The 19669-nt window shown below is 36.1% G+C and overlaps 2 protein-coding genes across 8 annotated transcripts in view; both read left to right on the forward strand.

Annotated features, from left to right (window-relative positions):
* nuf (nuclear fallout) overlaps positions 1–19669 on the forward strand; it is a 42381-nt gene that overhangs the window by 2191 nt on the left and 20521 nt on the right. For 3 of the 7 annotated variants that reach the window (NM_001038920.2, NM_001259824.1, NM_001038922.2), the window contains exons 2-5: positions 6885–7040; positions 7105–7387; positions 7679–7747; positions 19134–19172. In NM_001038920.2, coding sequence (NP_001034009.1) covers positions 6908–7040; positions 7105–7387; positions 7679–7747; positions 19134–19172 — 524 coding nt within the window. In that variant the 5' untranslated portion in view covers positions 6885–6907. Of the gene's footprint in view, positions 1–6884; positions 7041–7104; positions 7388–7678; positions 7748–8561; positions 8607–12371; positions 12526–14345; positions 14641–19133; positions 19173–19669 lie in introns of those variants that run through there. The other 4 variants (NM_001259820.2, NM_001259821.2, NM_001259819.2 and 1 more) reach the window with 4 other exon arrangements.
* Positions 10263–11234, forward strand: saturn. The gene is made up of 2 exons (NM_168581.2): positions 10263–10592; positions 10652–11234. Exons 1-2 carry the CDS (start codon positions 10374–10376, stop codon positions 11147–11149), a joined length of 717 nt encoding a protein of 238 aa, NP_729963.1. The 5' UTR covers positions 10263–10373; the 3' UTR covers positions 11150–11234.

Here is a 19669-nt window from a genome sequence, read left to right on the forward strand (position 1 = left end):
TATTTTTAATTTTCAACGGGGGTCAAAAAAAAAAATACAATTTAAATTGTTTAACACAAACAAATCGAACAAATGTTAATTAATATTTAAGTAAAGTGAATGGACGCCTTATGCAACAAAGGTAAATTGAATGTATTACTTTAGAATGCATTTTTTGAACCAATAATAATTTATAACCAGTAAATACTCGCTTTCAGTTTTTAACCCCTAACCAAAAAGTCGTTAGTATTTTAATTATCTTATTGAGCAGCCTTTTACAAAATCGTATTTAAGCAAAATGCATAAAAATGCAAAAGCGAGAAAATTATAAAAAAGTGTAGCTGAAATTGAGTGTAATTAATTGCTTGAACTTCAATTTGCGGCGATTCAAGGTAAACAAGTTGAAATAAAAAGATTTCGTATTTCTTTTCAATTAATTTTTTACGCCAGCTTTTTTTTGTGCTTTTGTTTATAAACAAGGCCAGTTGTTGTTATTATTGTTATTGTGCCAAAATCTAAACAAGAATGATGTGTAGAAATAAGATAAGAAACCAAAGAGAGAGAGAGCAGACAATATGTGAAAGAATTCAATTTGGGGCACGAACCTGTTTAGATGGGGTGGGAAAAGCTCTCAGGAGGGTTGAATGAACGAATGGCTGATTGAAGAGTCCGATTACGTCGCCAATTGACATTTAATTGGTTTAAACAACAACCTGAAAAAAAAACTCGTTGATCGAACGACTCACTGAATGAGCGACTCAAATTGAAATGCATTCAAATGCCATTCCATCAAACTGGGTCAAATGCCGCTTCTTCAACTTCCTCTGCTTCCTCTTCTTCCACCTGTGCCGCCGGTTCAATGCACCAAAATGAAGAAGAAGCCATCAATTAAGTTTACTCCATACTTTTCTGTATACACTCTAAAGTTAGTTTCATTTTTATAACATAATCTCTAAAAAATATAACTCATTATAAAAACTGTAGAGCTACTACAAACTTTTGAAAAAATATAAAGCAAACGTGACTTTTATTCGAAAATGCACTTAACATATTTTTTTTTTAATTAATTCAAATCTTATTTTAATGAAATATTTTTCAGAGTGCAGTTTGAATGAATATCTTCTATCCGCACTTGGTTCTTTTTACCTTTTTGAAGAACCCGCATCTAACCAATGTAAATAATTGCGGTAAATGAAATGCACTGCAAACACACGAAAAGAACGGAAAAGGTGGGCAAGGAGGTGGTGGTGGGAGTACCGGCGCACAACTTTAAACAGGTGTCGCATTTTATGACAGTCTGTTTTGTTTCCCTGTGTTTTTATTTCTTTATTGTCGTTCTGTCATGTTGGTGCAATGTGTGTGTTTTGCTTTTCATCTTTGTCGTATTTGAGTGCATCTTGCAGGTACACATGTGTGCATACATATGTATGTACATATATACCAGGTTTATATGTCTATGATATACTTCCGTATTTACCTTTCACTAAATACACTAACTAGGGCTTGTTTTCCATGCTTGAATTATTTTAAGTCGCCGCGAAGGGAACCTTACTGAATTATTGAAGCATAAAAATGTTGAAATACATATTATTCCGATGAAAAGCTTTCTCGTTCTGGTACACAAATATATTTGAACATTTTGTAATCTTCACTGCTATCCTTGTGTAGACTTATACATAAAATTCCATTCCTATTTTACAATAAGTGTTCATCCGTTTTTTATACATATGTCCCAGAATATGAAATGTTACAAAGAAGAGTTTCTAAAACTATATTCGCCATGTAATGTAATGTAATATTTGCCATGATTTTCTTGACCTTTGCCAACAAGCTTTTAGTTCTATTACTTTTCGGTATTTTTATTAGACATTCATTATATTTATATTTGACTTTCATTCTTAATACTATGAACATTTAAAATCATCAACATTTATAGTTCTTTTAAATTTCCTATTTGGTGCGAAACATTGCACCACTCCATATATAGCAATCTCTCTAGCCAGAACTGTGTTTTCCGGCCTGTTTTTCTTGACCTGCCTCAGTCTTTCCTTAAGATCTCGCAGACGAGTCTACGAAATCTGCCGGGTTTTCTTCCGCCCCCTCCTCCTCCTCCCTGCTCCCTACACACCCATCAAATAAGGAGTGGCACGCCTGCCTCATTATTCATTCAGCTAAGGCATTCACCAAAAACCTGACGTGGAATTTTCGCTCTTGTGGATTCTCTGCGGTCTTCTCCTGGGCTTCCGCTTTCCGTGTGCGCCCGGAGAATTTAAAACCGGCGGGAGGGACACAAATTAGCGGGAACTGCCAGCGAAGCATTCGCCGGATCAGAAATAGAGTGCAAACTAGAGAGCAAGATGTTCGAAGGGAGTTCCTCCTCCATGGGTGTCGACAGTTCGAGGCATGAAAATAAATTCACTGAGCTAAAATAAAATATGTCAGCATAGTCGCAAATGAGATTTGTCTCAAAGTTGTTTCAGACGTGCTGTGGACTTACTAATTGATTTTAAAGTATACACGGTGGGAGGAGATTATACAGTGCGTGTCAGCGACATAAGGATTACGAGATTTACTCGGAAAGCAATGTGATTGTGAAGTATGTACTCTTGTATACCAATTCTTACTAGCACATATAACTTGATTTTCTCTCGAAGTATTCAATAAGTTATTTTCTTTTTCCCGACATTTTTCACTTTCCTTATTAAGTGACATTATGTTCCCCTTCAATTCACACCCTTAAATGACCTAATTTTCCCGATTCAAGTGTTGCAACAAAGTTTTCTTCTTTGTTTTTCCAGACTGTGTTTTGTATAATTCATCAATATTGCTTCAACCTCTTGGCTTTCTGTCATTTTCTTCGATTGTTGTTTCAGTGTGTCTGTTTTTTGTGGGCGTATTTGTATTGTTTATCTGGGGCGTTTACTTTGGGTCTTTGGGGGCTAATTTAGTAGATTAGCTTATTTGAGGGTTAAGTGAGAGATAAAAGTAGAGTTGGTGGAATACTACCAAAAAAAAAAAAATTAAACTACTGAATTCTGGAAAATTGCCTGCTAAATATTCATTCAAGCATTGCTAGCATTCAAGTGGAGAATGGTTTAAAATTTTTGTATCTCGCACTGCCTTTGTTAGTTACCTAAACAATTGATTACTGCGTCGCTGAAAATTCAGCAAAAGCACGTAATTTTATTTGAAATTCATTGCGGCTAAACGAAGTTCCCGTTTTCAGGCATTAAACACGTTTGCCTCTTTTAATGCATTTTTCGAACAGATTTGGCAGAGTTAGATAAGCAAATACCCCGGATAAAATGATTTGTTGAGTCAAGCAAAACTAATTGAAAAACAGCTGTTTCTGCTTATCGATGCGATGCGATCTTTCGAGCAGGTAGTAGAAATATATATCTACGCATCTGTTGCCACTTGAGTGAAAAGGATCTGTTGAAATCTCCGCACTTTACTCGCTTTAATTGGGATTTTTCGTAGGAATTTTCGGAATAGTTCTCTTGAAATGTGCAATCCACTCTCTGAATCGTATCGAATTCAAACCCGCCCCTTAGCCACATGGCTTGGAATCTTTAATGAGCTTCCTTCGGTTCTTGTATCTCCTATTTTGGTACGTGCGGTTTCATAATCCACAAGTATTATTGCGACAACAACACGACATCTGCATAATTATTGAGTTGAATGGATAGATGGATGGATTACATGTGTGTCTGACAAAACAACTGGCTAGTAATTGAACATCTAGGAGATATATGTACATATCTCCCCTTTTTTCTTTCGCTGTTCTCATCGGTTCAATTTTTCAATTGTTTTCTCTCGCACAAGTTCAAGTTTATTAGTCATAAAGTGGATTGGGGGGATAGCATTGGCATCGGGGGAGGGCAACCAGCTGGTCAAGTCTCGGATAACATCTAATAAAAATAAAACCCAAATTCAGTTGCATGCTGTCAGCGCACCGCCCCCTTCAGTTCTCAACTTGTGCTATAATTATACAATTCCATATAGAGTCGACCAGACATACTTATACATATGTACTTATACATACGTGTGAGTTTTGTTCATTTTTTTTTTGCGGGGGCGGGATCGGGTTTTTGATCTTTAGCATATGGCTAATGGTTCGGCCTTATGAACTGCAGTGCCTCATATTCATGCGCTCCGTTGTGGCCGTTAATGAATTGAAAGTGGCCTGAGAAATGGTTCAAGGCTGGATTGGGTCACTTGGTTAATGGTTAATGGTAAATGGGAATTCAAAACCGTAAAGTGCGAAATGGGATTTATCAATTCAAATTGGAAAATATTAATGTACTAATAGAAACTGATAACAAATAAAAGTACTATTAAGTCATTTTTTCGAAATTTGCATATGGATATTTCTTTTTACGTTAAAGAAAATAGTATTTCATAATAAAGTGTAGGTAATTTGAGTGTATGAACAGCTGTCATCATCAATTGCAATAGAGTTCCCAGTGCCCCCAAAACCATTGCATGTTCGAAATCTCCGATCTCTCGTGGAAGCTCAGACCAACAACTTGATCACGACATTCTTTGCCTGGTTATTACGCCTAGCTTTCGTAGCTCTCTTTTGTTTACGAATTTCACACAATTCTTTATTCATTTATTTCTATTTCAAATGTTGCTAACTATACTTTGCATATCAGGTAGCTATAATTGCAACGAAGCTAAAAACAAAAGAAAACCGTTCATGGGAAATATATTTTATAATTTCAGTGGGGCAGAGAGGGGGAACCTCATGGGAAGCTTGGAAAAACTAAGAGCCCCTCGAGCATCTGCAGTAACTGTAAACCGAGCGGCATGGATTCTCTTCTAACTGCATTTCTTGCTTAGCTGGTTGTGGATTTAGTTTTATTTCTTGCCTTTTTTGTGATCAAAGCAGCTGGCAAAAAGACTGTCATTTGCATTAATAACTGTGCCATGATTGTATTGAAGGTAGAAAAATAAAGAAAACATGGTAGAATAATTATAAATAAATAAATAAATAGTAAATAATCGTTATTTTGTTTATATCATGTATTATGAAACTATTTTCTTTATTCATAAAAGAAAGCTTAGTAGAGTACATTCCAACATTTTCCTATTGTGAAAATAGTGACCTAACTCTGAAAAATCGCTGCAATCATAATAAATGTGGAACAATGAATTATTTATAAAATAATAATATTTTTCAAGGGCTAATTTACCAATTTTACTACTGCAATCGGAGTTAGCCAAGTTAGTCAAGTGTCATAGCTGTTAGCCATGTGAACCATCGGGGGTGGCAGCTCGCACATAAAATCCCCACGCCCAACTCCAAGCCATTATGCAAAGCAACCAACAAAGCCAGAGAAACCATTGCATAAGGGAAAAACATTTTTGTTTGTGGTTATTTGGGCTTTGCTTTATTTTGAGTAACTTTCATCGATTTTTTCTGTGCACACTTGTTGTTGCTATCGTGGGGTTCGCCCAAGGTTCGTTGCTCTTTTGCTTTTGCATTTTTCTCCAAATGCGCCTCCTTTTGTGGGTTGGTCAATGGTATATTTGATTTGATTTGATTTTATTTGATTGTCGGTTGGTTGTTTACTATTTTCTTTGCTTTCTTTTGAACTTCAGTCTTTTCTGTGTAATCACATATTTATGTATGCTCATTATTGCATATTATTCCAGCTAAACGCTTTTTGCATCGAATTAACCAAGCAATCGATATTTAATCACAAGTTTATGGTTAGTTTATTATGAAATTGATGGGTTGTCTATGTTGGTACATGTAATTTGGATTAAAAAAGTGAAATTGGCAAAGAAAGGTTAAGTCTTAAAAAAAACACAATTTAAAATATTTTAAATTAGTTACGAAATGATTTTTTTAATTCTGAATACTACCAACAACAACATCACTACCCAGTAAATATTATTACTTGTGAAATATATATTTTTTTAAATTAATATTGCATATGTTGGATAGGTTTGCGTTTTTCTTAACCCTAATCATTGAACATATCTATTTATTTGTTCCTATAATTTTGCCTAATTCCCAAAACAAAAGTTGACCCAATTCGGCTTTCTACAACTAACGGCCCTGACATATCAATCAATCAGACAATCGAGCTCGAGCAATTGTACTCACGGTATTTATAGGTTTTTGTACTCCAACTACATCTGCCCCCCTTAAACGCCCACCGATATTTGGTGACAATGCCCAAAAGAAACGAAAGCGTGAAAATGGGAAAGGAAAACGAATATGTTGGCAAGGCAGAGCCACGACCAATTAAAAAAGAAATATACGTAATTACTCACGCTTAGATCGAGGGACTTCTATAAAAGTACTTAGGCCCTTAGTCATGCCTCAAAGTTTTGGGTAATTGATGGAAAGGGGAAAGCGGGTAGTAATGCAAGTGACCAGCCAGGAAGGGAAGTAATGTCCGCTGAAAAACCTCGACCCATTTAGCTAATGACGTTTTGGGCTGATAATTTTCATTTTCCTTTTTCCGGAAACGGAGAAACACACCTGTTGAAGTTTGTTCCTGAACAGGCATTTTTGGTTGGCAAGGAAAGTGTAATTAGTATACTACAAATATTTGTTTAGCACATAGTTTATGCTGATACTTTGAAGAGGAATTAAGTAGATTTTGTGTTATTTCTTTTCGAAGAATCTCAAAGGGCTTCGAAAATTTTCAATTTACTAAGTGCTCTAGGCAGCTTAGACGTGCTTTCTCGATAGGTTTTCCAATCAATAAGTAATGTATTGATGGGCTCGTTTTTTGCGCTTTTGCAAAACTTTCAGCAATTGCATGTGATTTTTTGTTGGCACTTTGACCTATTGACCTGCATGTCATGTCTGTAGCCAATTGAACATCTATATAAACTTCGCACACAACAAATTTAATATCTTAAATTTTGTATTCCTTTTGCAGCTGCAGTAAGCTTTCCACCAAACATGGCACCAATGCCCCGAATTCAGTTACCCAATGGAAATTCTTCCATAAAGGCTAGCACAAATGATTTTCTCTTTGCGGAAACAATGTCCGGCGACAGTAGTCCCACCCCCAGCAGTCCGCCATCCAGTACAGGTATGGATAACATTAAAATAATACATAGATTAGCTTACTAACGAAATTATGTTTTAAACTTCAGCAGGCGTTGCCAAATCTCAGTGTTCTTCCCTTTCGGATGGCGAATCCTTTGAGGGATATGGCGAAAATGAGTATCCCACCCAACTTCGCGAAGCCCGCAGCTCCAATTCCAATGGGAGCCATAATATGAGCAATCATATTAACAATAATTCTAATATCAGCGTGGGCAACAACAGTGGACACAACCACAGTGGACACTCGAACGATGGAAATAACAACCTAAATGGCAGCACTGGCGTCGAACTCGATTTGGCTCCACACGTCGGCTCATCAACACCTCAAGAGTAAGTTTTTGAAACATTTATATAGTGCGTTTCAAAAGTGTCATATCCATTTAACATTGCGATAAATTCAAAATATATACTTATGTATATGAACACAGTTGTTCTATAAACTGTTAATGAATTTATTGCATATAAATATGTAACTCCTGTAAAGCAAAGAACATTAGTCTTGCGGAATTACCTCTTGATTACTGTCAATTAATCTTTTAAACTAACTGACACTGAAACGCCTTGTGTATTTCCATTGTCACAACTGATGAGCATTTACTAACTCGATTTCGATTGTTGCAGTGATGACGAACTAAACATAATGCCCCGGGATAATTGGGCCAGGCGCAGTCTGCGACGAACTCCCACCAGGTAATCTCGCCCATTTTGATCGGATCACATCTCTTAAAATGGCAATCGAAGCGAATGCGAATTTGCTTAGTTGTCGGGCATTTATAAGGTTGCGCACATAATCCAGCTGAATACGTAATAGCCGTGAATATAAAATAAAGCTGACCAGGCCCAGAGACTTCATCAATTCAAAACTCTCAATTTGTCTGTCCGAGGCAGCATAAAAAAAGCGTATTTGAATAGTTAACCTTTTCTTTGTGTAAACCTGTGTCTGTTGGTTTCAACGCATGTATGTGTGGCATGAAAAATGCATACACAGACTGAAACCAGTTTTTTCTATGCTCTGACTTGGGCTCATGAATCGCTTTGGGCCGTGATTCATGCGTGTCTCTGTCTTCGGGTCTCGGAATCTCTCACAACTCAGCGATCGTGCCTCTCTTTCTGGTCGTGTTCCGCCGTCTCTTTTACTCTATTTCCGCCTTTGTTCAACAAGTTGCCATAGCCGTGGTGAATTCACAGTTCAACTGATCGTAAGAGAGTGCAACAATTCTCTTAAATTATACAGTGATGAGTGTTACCTAGTTATAGCTAGAATAAATCATTTATTTAAATAACAATTTTATATAATTATATTGGCAATTTTAAATAATTCTAAATAACTGCCTATATAAATATTTGGAAAATTAGGCGTAAATTTCATTCTATATATGAACTTATATAAAAGAAAATAAGATGATTAGAAAGATTGCTATATTGCTATGTTTCTATTGCGGTTAAAACTGAACCGAATAAGACTATTATTAGATATCCCAATTGATAAAAATTTTTCTTACAGCAATCCTGATAGTTTATCCCAGCGTCGTTGGGGATCCATGAGACAGTAAGCACCCTTGAATATAATTTCTTTCGGGGTTTCATGTAGAGCTTCATATAAATCATAACCCCCATTCTTGCTCCATTTTGGTTTTGGTTTTTTGATTTGTAAATAAAAATATTTATAATTTATCTTAATTAAAAAAATTATTGGTGCACTGCTCCTTAAAAAATATATATATATAGTTTTTAATTCAGTATTTGTCCTCATCACATTTGATGTTTTCACAAGCGTTTCCATGACTTCGCTTATCTAAGATTGTTAATTTCAGCTATAAGTTGCCTTTGGTTTTTTTCCCAATTTTCCATTAGCTGGTTTGCTCAATTGCTTGTTTTTCTTCTGCCTAAATTAGTTATCAGTTTTTCCCATCTTATTCGCCTGTTTCAATTGTTGTACAACTACATAGATGTTCAATTGGGCAATTTTCAAGAGCTTTCCTAACGCTGCCACCCCCAAAAACTAAAATTTATGATTATTGCCGGCGGGGGAGGCTGTCATAAAAGTTACAACCGAAAAAAAAATTGCTCTCTTTTCTGGGACTTAATTGCAACTGAAACCAAAACGAAAGTAAAATAAATATATCAGATTAACAGCATGAGATTTATGTTAGTACAATGAGAGAGCTCCAAGATGGAATCTGCTGCAATTTATATAACTTCCTTTGGCAGTTCTGCTTGTCAACTGGCGACCGTGCTTCCTGCTGCCATCTTCTTGAGCCAAAAGTAGTTTGGCCGCTTTTGTGAACTTTTCTCGGGGACCGAGCGAAAAGGTTGAAGGTAGAAGATGCGGGTCTTTTCTTGTCTCCCCTCAATTTAGCCAACTCCTTCCCTCTTGATGTGGCTTACAAGTTGGCTGACTCGATGGGGTTGTCATGCTGTTGGAATTTATTTTTTCGCTCATCCGATCGGAGGAAGTGAAGTGAGAGGGTTCCAGAAACAGGTTTAACTTGCCGCAATTGTTAACTCTTCAGAATTTAGGCCGGCACTTTTGTCAAGTCGCGAACAAAATTTGACCCAAAATAAAACTCAGTCTGCTGATGTTATCGATTCTGACACATTTATCTCGTATCGTTATGTACTGTTATATACTTTTGATCATTTTGATCATTAAACTAAGGCTGTAATAGTTAGATCATTACTAGAGCATCGATCAATATCGATTAGCATTTCAATTATTAAACAAATTTTTTTCATAAACATTTCTTCGAAAATTATGCACGAAATCGGATAAAGTAATTAAAATCGTCTGCATTTAAGGCGTGTGCAAATCAGTTAACCCCACGCAGGCTATAAATTGTGGTTGCTCTGTCAACTTTCCGGACCTTGATGTTCTTCCCATGGCTTCTACTCTTTTCGAAGCAACTACAACTTGGGCCGACTTGAATTTGTCATGCAAATGCCTTTGTTTTTGCTCCGCTGCTGGGAACATGTTTTTCCCACTCTCTGCACTTGGCATTCAAAAAAGCTGCACTGGGAAATGGTGGGGGAAAATGCATTAAAGAACCGAGAACAATTAGGGAAAATTGTGGGAAGAGGTTAAAGATTTTTATCTGAAAAAGGAAAGGGAATGAGTGGAATTCTACAATTATTTTCTTTAAAAGAACGAATATTTTTCCACATAGGAACATTTTAAATGTTGTCATTTGAATTCAGTCTAGCAAGCAAAGAAAATACTTTTCAAATCACATTATAAAAGTGATAACATCACCGGTTGGTTATCCGTTTTAATACAACCTAAATTACAGATAGAAACTAACAAAAAGTCAGGCCCAAAATGTGGAACTATCGTCAGAAAGTTGATTTGGAAACATCGGTAAAGATATCGCCGTATTGCAATTCTTGGCCATCGGCTTGTTGGTTTACTCTTAAAGGCATTGATTTGTTGAAACTTCTGGTATTGGAAAGATCACCAACTTACCTGGTGATTCTTACGATTGTCCTTATCGTACTCCTCTTACTTGTATTTAAAAGATTCAAACACAAATGGAACGATGTAAGTTAAAGGGGGGGGAAAACGTACAGTAGAAGGGGCTTAATAGGGTTTTGTTCTAGGTGCCTATGTCGGAGATTGAGTCACTGAGAAAACGTGTTAAGTTTGTAACCAAGGATATGGCCATGCTGCAAGAAGCCCTAAATTCGACCGTAATACCCAAGCCGCCGCTAGCGATTTCTGATGATATTAGGAGTAATATTAATTACTTGGATGAACCAGAGTCCAACGCAAATGATGACAAACTTTCAGAATTTAAAGAAATCTTTGATCCTTTCCCCCCAGAATTCGACAAAATTAGTGAAACTAAAGCGCTAGTACGAGAAGAAAATAAACCGGAGCCTGTGATTCCAGACGCCGAACCTCGAGAAGATTCCGTAGTAAAAAATAGGGTGCGATTTGCTCTAACAGATCAGGGAAAACCAGCCAAAGATGAGACCAAGCACATTAATATAGCGAAACCCACGAAGATTATAGCTGAAAATAATGTATCCGTGGAAAATAGAAATATGCGTAAACGGTCATCTCCTTCAAACACGAAAACGGGATGGAAGCTCTAGATCTATTTTCAGGAATTTTCATATTGAAATTTCATTAAAATTGTAGTGCTCGAATTTGTAATAAACCATTCATAGTGATTTGTATAAAACTTGTTGTGATCGTAATTCATTATAGCCCTATGCCAACCTTGACATCTTGCCTTCGCAAGCGTTTTGGCTTTAAGTGATTTCCAATTGTCTTTCGTGGTAATTTTCACCTATTTCATTGTGTATCTCTGTTTTCCCGTGCATAGTTCCCAAGTCTACGTGGTTGGCCCTCAATTAGCCTTAAAGGTGGCCGGCTGCCTAATCGAGGCAGTTTCCAAGCCACTTTGCGGGGGCCCAACATTGTTTGGCAGTTGGCTTGCATTTCTTGGCTATTTGGCAGACCTGGCGACAATTTCCCGTTTTTTTCCCCCTGCATGTATTTGAATTATTTGGCAGCTGAAAACGGCTTGAAAGTACGTCTGTCGCCAATTTGGCTTCGGTTTTAGGTAATTGCCATCTATCTAATAGGTACATGAGAATGTTTATTGTTGGCCAGATTTGTAGATGTTGCATAGTTTTAGTTTTTAGTATCGCCGAACAACATGTTGGCAGCAAACAAGTTGCATGGGAAAGTGTATGGGATTGTAAAAGAGTTGCCAGATAAAAAAGAAAAACAGTACCATCATCAAAGACCTTTCAACATTACTAATGAGACTATAAATGTTGACTTAGGTGGCAACAAAGAATAGTAAATTAAATATTTAACAGTATTGAAATGTTATCTTAAAATATTATTTTTTAGTATATTATTTTAAGAAAAGAATATATTTATTGATATATGTGAAATCGTATTATTGAATGCTGAAAGAAGAGGAATTTGAATGAAGATGATTAGAATTAGAAATTATGTTATTAAATATATAAATTATAAATATTCTACCATTTTCTCTTAGGAATAAGCAAATATATTTCTCCATTTTCATTATAATTATATTTTTTTATGTCACAAATGATTGACATTTGTAAGTTCACACTCGCTGTGTAATTATTTTAGTCTGTCTGGCAAGTTCGAACTGCAACAATGGTTTTAGCCCTCTCCCACACACACTTGTTCGCTCTTTTGGCCTGCTTTTCCGTTTTGTTTATTATTTGGCTAGTTGGCTCTCTCGCATCGAACCTGTTTGCTGGTCGCCTTTAGATTGGAGCAGGCGGCTCAAAAGTCGGAATGTGGTATTCGGTTTTAGTTCGAACATCGCTGTAACCGCGTGCGGATGTCAGGAAATTTGTGTCGTCCTTTTTTGGCCTGATTTGATTATTTATTAATCGCCCGAGAGTCTGTGACTTGTGTTCCGGTGTAAAACCGAATAAAAATCATACAAAATTCCGCCGCATCCATTGAGAAAACCAAAGTATGTGAAAGTGTGTGTGTGTGTGTGTGGCATTTGTTTATATACAAATGTGTATATAGCATACATATGATTTTTGGGCGCACCAGACAACGCGGCGTATGCGAAACGTTTGTGCAAATAGATTTAATTGTGTTTTTTTTTGTCGGTTTTGTTTTTGGCTATAAATTTCGCTTTCCACGGAATAGAAAACGTTTTTAATTCGAGCTGCGCGCTTTTATGAGATTTCGTACATAGTTTTGTGCTGTAGTTTACACTTTGGTAATTTACGGCGTCACGCCTTAATGACGTCCAACTACCATCATAATAGCCACAATAACAAGCGCAGTCTTTGGCTATATACTGCACATTCCCATGCAAAATCGGAGGGTCTTCGCCGTCTTCTCGTGCGTTGTCCTCATCTCCATCTTCTTCGACATGTGTGTCTCGTCTTTTGCACGTGACTTTTCCCGGGGTTTCCACGGGCCCACGCCCTTTTGTGCTGCACTTTTCCCATGCATTCATCCAGATTAAGGCCCATTTGTACACAGACGGGTAAAAAAAGAGGTTGTTCAGAATGTATTAAAGTGTAGGGTTTGATACACAGGTGGTATTCCAATTCGAATAGACTTTCATTCATTTCTGAAAGTGCTTTATAAATAAACTATTACATGAATTAAAATAACGATTTTTATCTTATTTTGAGTGTACTACCAAAACAGTTCTTATTGAAAATCCAATTATTTGTTAACCACAAAGTTTTCCACGAAAAAAGAATAAAAAACCTCCAAGAGCGTGTTTGATAATTCCTAAAGCATACTAAAATATTGATAAACAACTCAGAACTGGTGTTAGTTATGTTGGATCATTTGAATTTTAAATTGTGAGAAAGTTATTAAAATATTGCATACACAAGTTAATGTTTAAAGCTGCGTATTCTTTTACAAAATAAATAACATTTTAAAGTAATTTGAACTTTAGCTTTCTAATAAAGTATATGTTTTAATCATTTCCTTTAACATTACACACTTATTTCAACACCTTTTATAAGCAGTAACGACATGGCCAATCAACCGAATCTCTAGATTGCGTTTAGATCTAAAAGAGTAATCGACTTTTTAAAGTGCTTTCGTTTCCATCTATTGCCACACTCATCGCATCATCTTCAACTGGGCTCTATAGCGTTTCATCCCTTTTCTACACTCGCATTGTCGAGAGTCATCAATCAAAATCGAATCAGTTTTATATCGCCTTAATTATCCGAAGAGCAGCCATATAAATGCTGCCCGTTCGCGGCTGTACGATTTCATTGTTAGTTGGTCAGTGCAGTCGAGAGTGCAGTTTGGCTGCAATTTTCTTTCTTTTCGATTTTTGAGTTTGTGTTCGTTTTCGATTTCGCTGGCAGAGAGCGTTTAACGACGTTATCAGAGCGATTTCCAGCAGCGTGTTGGCTAAATATTAACCATCTCATCCGCTCATCGAGTGCAAAAATTGCGGCTTGGCTTGGATGTTCGGCTTGAGAAGACTCGTAATGAAAAGTGAAGTGTGGCTGGCGGATCCGTCAATTGCGAAAGTGTGTCTAATTTGCCGATGATGAGTGCGAGTGCGTTTTCTCGAATGAAAATTTCCTTTTTGTGGCAAATAACGAGCTAACAATTTGCTGAACGGCTCATAAACCAAATCAAAAGTGAAGTTAATGGAGGTGCAAACATCTGGTGCACCAGTGTAAATAGTCATACATCGTGGAGGGTCTTGGAAAAATGTTAAATTCACCAGATTTTTGCACGTTTTACATACAAGTTCCTAATTGATTTACCAACTTTGTATTGCCTTTAATCATAAAGAGCTGTTAATATTGTTGTAACACACAAATAAAATAAGCAAAGGAATTCAAGCTTTTAATCTTATCAAAAAGATAATAAAGTTTACGTTATCGGTTTAAATCAACATATTAATGTCAATGACGTTCACAATGCGGCCAATGGCATTTAAAACTGATAACCAAGTGAGCTAACCCAACGATCAAAGATAAACATCTAAATAAACAATTCAGTTAACGAAAACAGATCTCACCTAAATGGATGATGAATATTTTGAGTATTTTCCCTATGACCGCCGTCGCAGTCATTTGAGAGACATGTGCGTATTAAACCCCTTACTAGAATTCGAAATCCTTCACCAACTTGTTGTTACTGTTGCACTTAGCTTAATTCATATTGTTTGCGATATCCATATTTAATTCTCAAGAAAGCCACCGAGCCACGCCCACCACAAGTTAGCCGGAGAAGCCGACGCCCACATGTCCATAAATACTTTCACTTGTCCGGTAACAAAAGACGCACATTTCTACTTTATATTTTCTGTGACTCAACGGCATTATTTCTTTGGAAATCGCAACAATCGCGACATTTCTTGACCCCCAGTTGTTTCTTTAACGCTTCTGAAGAAAATAACTGAAGCACAACGAAATAGTTTGGGTAAAAGTTTTTTGTAAGTCGGAAAAACTATTTGGGACAATTTTTGGGTTTCAACAATACTACCAATGAGTGTATTAATTTATGAATTCTGATTTTCTTAGTGTTTTTATATTTATTACTTAAATAATTAGAAAATAGACATAACCTACGTATTATTATAATTCCTTTTTTTTTTTAACTATCTCCTTCCGAAATCTTTTTATATTGCCGCCCTTTCTCTGGCTCTGTGGAACTTTAATGAATACCTTACCTCCTCTTTCCATAATTTAATTATCCACAAAAATCTGAAAAGAAACCAGATACTCTCGTAAGAAAAACCGGTCTAGGGTGCCGAAAAAATAGTTGTTTTTAATAGTTTCAATTAGCTGAACTTCCCAGGCGCTTAATGAGCGGTTTTCAGGCTGAAGTGGCGGAGGGGCGTGGCCAGGTGAGTGGGCAAGGTGTGCTTCACCCTTTGGCAAGACTGCTGAAATAGTAACAGTAACAGTAAGTCCGAATCACAAAACCACTGTGCATTGAGGCGTTTCGCCGTGAACAATAATTTCTGCAATAGAAAACTTGATTTGGGCAGGCCAAAATAAAGCTTCCGCCAGATTATGTGGGTCAATCTCACCTGACGGGGACAGGTGTTTGTCTAACTTATTTTTACCCTGTTTTTGTTTGCCTTTTCCTTTTTGTTTTTTTATTTTTGCATAATCCGATCGTGATTGATTGACGTGCTTTGAGGATTGGCGCGAAAATATGAGACATAAATTGCACTAAAGAAAGACAGGGAAAACAAAGAGAAATACTGAAAATGGAAGAAACTCGAGGGGATAATGGCAGTAAACACACAAACTTGACGGGTATTCATTGTCTGTTTTTCTGTTATTGTTTTGAATTTTAAGTAGTAAAGTTCAAGAAACTTTTGCCACCTTAACTTAGTTGATTATTTAATTTCGGAAGGCCCTCAGACTTGAGATCATTCAAGTTGGACTTTTACTTTAATTTGCGTCGAGCCTCGTAACAAGTATATACATATGTATGTACATACGTTAAACTGGTTGCCACTTCTGTGTAAAGAGTTAACTCGTTATGAGACGAGTCCCTTTGTCAGGTGACTTACGATGAGGAGAGGGGGGCTTTCCCTGCATTCAATTAACAATTTCTTGCTAAAAGCTGCAAGTGACGTACCTCAAGGTAGTTAAGTGAATTTAACTGAACCGCTTTTTTGCCATCTTCGTGTGAGAGACGCTCTGTCATCAACTCGAGATATTTAAAAAATGAATATTACTAGTTATTAGTTACTTTTAAAGTGCTTACACTCATGTTTCGCTTATTTTTACGTCTTACAAAAACTTACTGAAGTTTACTTTATGAAAATTTAATTACATCTTAAACGTTAATCTACCTTGCACTCAATGTGCTATATATGCATTTAATAGTTATAAATTCTAAATAGGAGTTTTAATTCTATAGTACAGCCTTTTTACCATTACATTCCACTTGTTGCTGATTATACAATCTACATAGGCCAACGAATACCTGTGGAAAATTACATAAACAAATATATATATATTTACATTTGGTTATGACTGCAAATCATTCTAAATAACAATTGAAATACCTTTGCAAAGCTCCCACTCCGATTTTCGTGCCTACCCCACTCCCATCCTATTCAGGTGACCCCTCGCAAAGGTCAACGAAGCGAAACGCATTGCGAGAGGGAATAGAATAAATGAGGGGTGGTGGGGGGTGGTCAGGGAAATGAGCATGCAATCAGTAGTAATTGGTAAAAACGTAAAAATAAATGCTTAGAAGCGGTAGACTTTAGTATTCAACAGGTGTTTGCCAAAATGCATTGACCATTTTTACCTAACCATAATTTATTTGAACATTCATATTGTCTCTTTTGATTTATTATCTTTGGAAACATGCAAAGAATCGTAAAAAGAACCCAAAACGATGAAAGAGTTCAAATGAGTACAAAGGAAAACCGCTGCATGATTTCCGGTCAAAGTCTCGAATTTCATTGAAATTTTCCAGCACTCCCTCTCCGAAATTCAAGGTTACCCAAATGCCGAAAACTGATTCAGTAATTCAGACTCCACTCCCCTTTGATCAACACTCCTCAGAATACTGCCAACGACCTTAATCATATTTAAACATTTTTTTTTATTTTTTGGTTGCTATAGAGATTACATGCCATTACCTTGATCGTTTTTTGTCTACACTTAACTGTCATTTTTTGATAGCTTATTTTCTTTTTCTGGCTTGTTTTATGTGGACTTTTCGTTGGCTTTAATGTGAGGAAACAACAAATTAACAAAAAAAAAAAGTTGTTTGCGTTATACAAGTTTATGTTTTATCGCTGAATTTTTCATTTTTAATGCTGTAGTTTAATTGCTTTTGCATCACATAATAAAACAGTCGACTGTAATTTTGCCAATTTCCAAGGTTATAATCAATGAAATCTGTTATGCTAATACATATATTTAATCCACCAGTTTTTCTTGATTTTCTCAGATTAAGTACGTATCTTAATTCTTTAGTTCTCATTTATTCATTATTTTGTGAATAGCACCAGTAAAATACAACTTTTGCTCGACGAGTATAAAGTTGCAACTTTTTGGCTGCCACTTTATGTCAACTTCACTTTGCATCAATAAATTGCCAGCCGGACCAATGACTCATAAAAAGCGGCTATTCAACTAACCGCAAATTCCTTTTTTTTTTTGCATTTTCTGCTTCTGCTTTTTGGCTGCAAAAATTGCGCAACATTTTGCAGCAGGTCCCCTCAACACTTTTTGGCTCTGGTCAATTTGCAATAATTTGCTGGCTTGTTTTTCGATTTTTTTTTTTTTTTGCATTTTCTACGAGCACGCAACTTCAATTTGTATGTTTGCTTTTTACATAAAGTAAATTAAAACATAAAATAAAGTTGTGTTCGTAGAGTGCCATAAACCCAGATGAGATAGATTTTTATGAATGTCTTATTGTTTTTTTTTTTTTTTTTTTTTTTTTTTGAGCTCAACTACACTGAAAAGTGGGCTAATGAGTTCAGTTGGGGCCGCAGTGAGACAGAAAGAGTCGAATAAAAAAGTGGAATAACTAACGTTTTGTTTGCAAACTTTTCTGGCTTTGCAAATTTTGCTTAATATCTTGTTTTCAATTTTCCAAAACGGAAACTATTTGCGGTTTTTAAATCCACGGTTTTAAGGGCACGGCCTCACTAAAATACAAATATATTCCATGAATTTGCCATGTGAGATCACCTCAGATAGAAACCGCAAAATTTTTTTTTTTTAGCCCATAAAGAGAACAAAATACTAACAATTGCAAGTGATGTTATAGTTTGATGGGTATTTTATGTGTTGGTAAAAATAAAACTGTGCATAATTTTGTTTTTAATTTTAAGCGAGTCTTTTTCTATACGCGTATAATATTTTGTTAATATGCAACAACTCAAGTATCCCTACTGAATATTTATTTAAAAAGCCTTTCAGCAAAAGCATACAAATAAATGAAGACACTTTTCCGGCATTTCTTTCTCCTTCATTTGGCTTTCATCTGCTCATCTGTAGTTGCAAAATGTCTCCCACCTTTGACCCATTTTCCCGATATGCACTTTAGACAAACACACACATTTTCCCCCACTTTTCCACTTTTACTCGAAATTTAGTCGTCTGCTTCTTTGTGTCTTTTGAGTCTCTTTATCTGTCTACATCAACATCTTTCGCAATTATTTTGTCTTTGACGTTTCTTTGCTGCTACAATTTCTTGGCTGCATTTCGACTTTTCCCATTTTCTTTTTACCTGTTCGCGTGGGTGGCGCAGTTTTTGTTGTATTTTGGCTGCTACCATTGGTTGTGTTGTTTCCTTCATTATCACGTGTTTGGTTTCTTTTTCCTTTTGTTTGGCTGCCTGCGTCAAGTTGTTATTCAAGTTGCCTTTTGTGGATAATTTCTTTTTTGTTGGCCATTCAATGCCAGCCAATTTATTTGCATTTCGAATTGCTGGAATTTCATCCATTTTGAAGGGCTTCTATGGGTTGCGGCTCGCTTAGGCTTAGGGTTAAATTTGCATTTATCTATTCTTAGTGGTTTGGTGGTTTGTTGGTAGAGTGCGGAAAGTATGTTTTTATTTACTAATCAATGGTTTATTTTCCGTTTTCAGTTCCGGCCGCAGGCAAATTAGTTCAAATGCCTTAGCCAGGTGAGTTCGCTACTTATTTATAACATTACCAAGAAATATTATAAACACGATTTTATGATTAGTTTTTTTGTGGAGTTTTTTCCAATACAGCAAGAAAATGATATTTTGCTGTACGAAAAACATTAAAATCTTAAAACTTTTAAGATGTTTTATACAGACTCTTTTTAGTTTATGTAAATTTTACATTTTACATGCTGGGCTCACAATGTCACATGGGCAGCACTGGTTGCGTTAAATTTTGACAGCACTGAAACAGAAGTCGCTTACAGTGCCCATTCGCAGCCGGCAAGTATGCCGCACATATTGAATTCGCATTGTGTGCTAACATTGTGCTACAGTTTGAGATCAATTGTTTAGTTGGTTAATGTCTTGGCTAAATCTTTATATCTCAGTTTGCGGAAAGAAATGCAAGATTCTATATTATAACTTAAAAAGATAGCTAAAATTAAATTTAAATTAATTTAAATTTCTTTTTAAGTTGTAAATGTTTCGTTTTT

This window comes from Drosophila melanogaster, chromosome 3L (genome assembly GCF_000001215.4).
Source record: "Drosophila melanogaster chromosome 3L".
Lineage (NCBI taxonomy): Eukaryota > Metazoa > Arthropoda > Insecta > Diptera > Drosophilidae > Drosophila > Drosophila melanogaster.

Excerpts from the sequence above, each read along its gene's own strand:
- saturn (NM_168581.2), top strand. The coding sequence starts at position 10,374 with ATGTGGAACTATCGTCAGAAAGTTGATTTGGAAACATCGGTAAAGATA. Across the intron at positions 10,593-10,651 it reads TCAAACACAAATGGAACGAT|GTGCCTATGTCGGAGATTGA; the intron begins GTAAGTTAAAGG and ends GTTTTGTTCTAG.